General features: G+C 68.1%; 1 protein-coding gene across 1 annotated transcript in view; it reads left to right on the top strand.

The window, feature by feature from the left end:
* The first annotated feature begins 6 nt into the window (after window positions 1–6).
* The window catches only part of Prkca (protein kinase C alpha), a 409108-nt gene continuing 408813 nt past the window's right edge, over window positions 7–301 (top strand). Inside the window, exon 1 of the mRNA XM_010616805.2 lies at window positions 7–220. Coding sequence (XP_010615107.1) covers window positions 48–220 — 173 coding nt within the window. The 5' untranslated portion in view covers window positions 7–47. The remainder of the gene's footprint in view (window positions 221–301) is intronic.

The following is a 301-nucleotide window of genomic DNA, read 5'->3' as shown; positions in this document are numbered from 1 at the left end:
TCCCGGGCTGCTGCTCCCCGGCGGAGGCGAGAGGTGGCTGGGGGACCATGGCTGACGTTTTCCCGGCCAACGACTCCACGGCGTCTCAGGACGTGGCCAACCGCTTCGCCCGCAAAGGGGCGCTGAGGCAGAAGAACGTGCACGAGGTGAAGGACCACAAATTCATCGCCCGCTTCTTCAAGCAGCCCACCTTCTGCAGCCACTGCACCGACTTCATCTGGTAGGTGCGCACGGAGGGCACCCCGGACCTCTCGCGCGCGCCCCGGGCCGAGGACCAGTCTGTCCCCGGTCCGAGGTCCCG

The sequence above is a fragment of the Fukomys damarensis genome, unplaced genomic scaffold, assembly GCF_012274545.1.
Source record: "Fukomys damarensis isolate Sample0158 unplaced genomic scaffold, DMR_v1.0_HiC HiC_scaffold_23, whole genome shotgun sequence".
NCBI lineage: Eukaryota > Metazoa > Chordata > Mammalia > Rodentia > Bathyergidae > Fukomys > Fukomys damarensis.
This window is presented reverse-complemented; position numbering and strand designations above follow the sequence as displayed.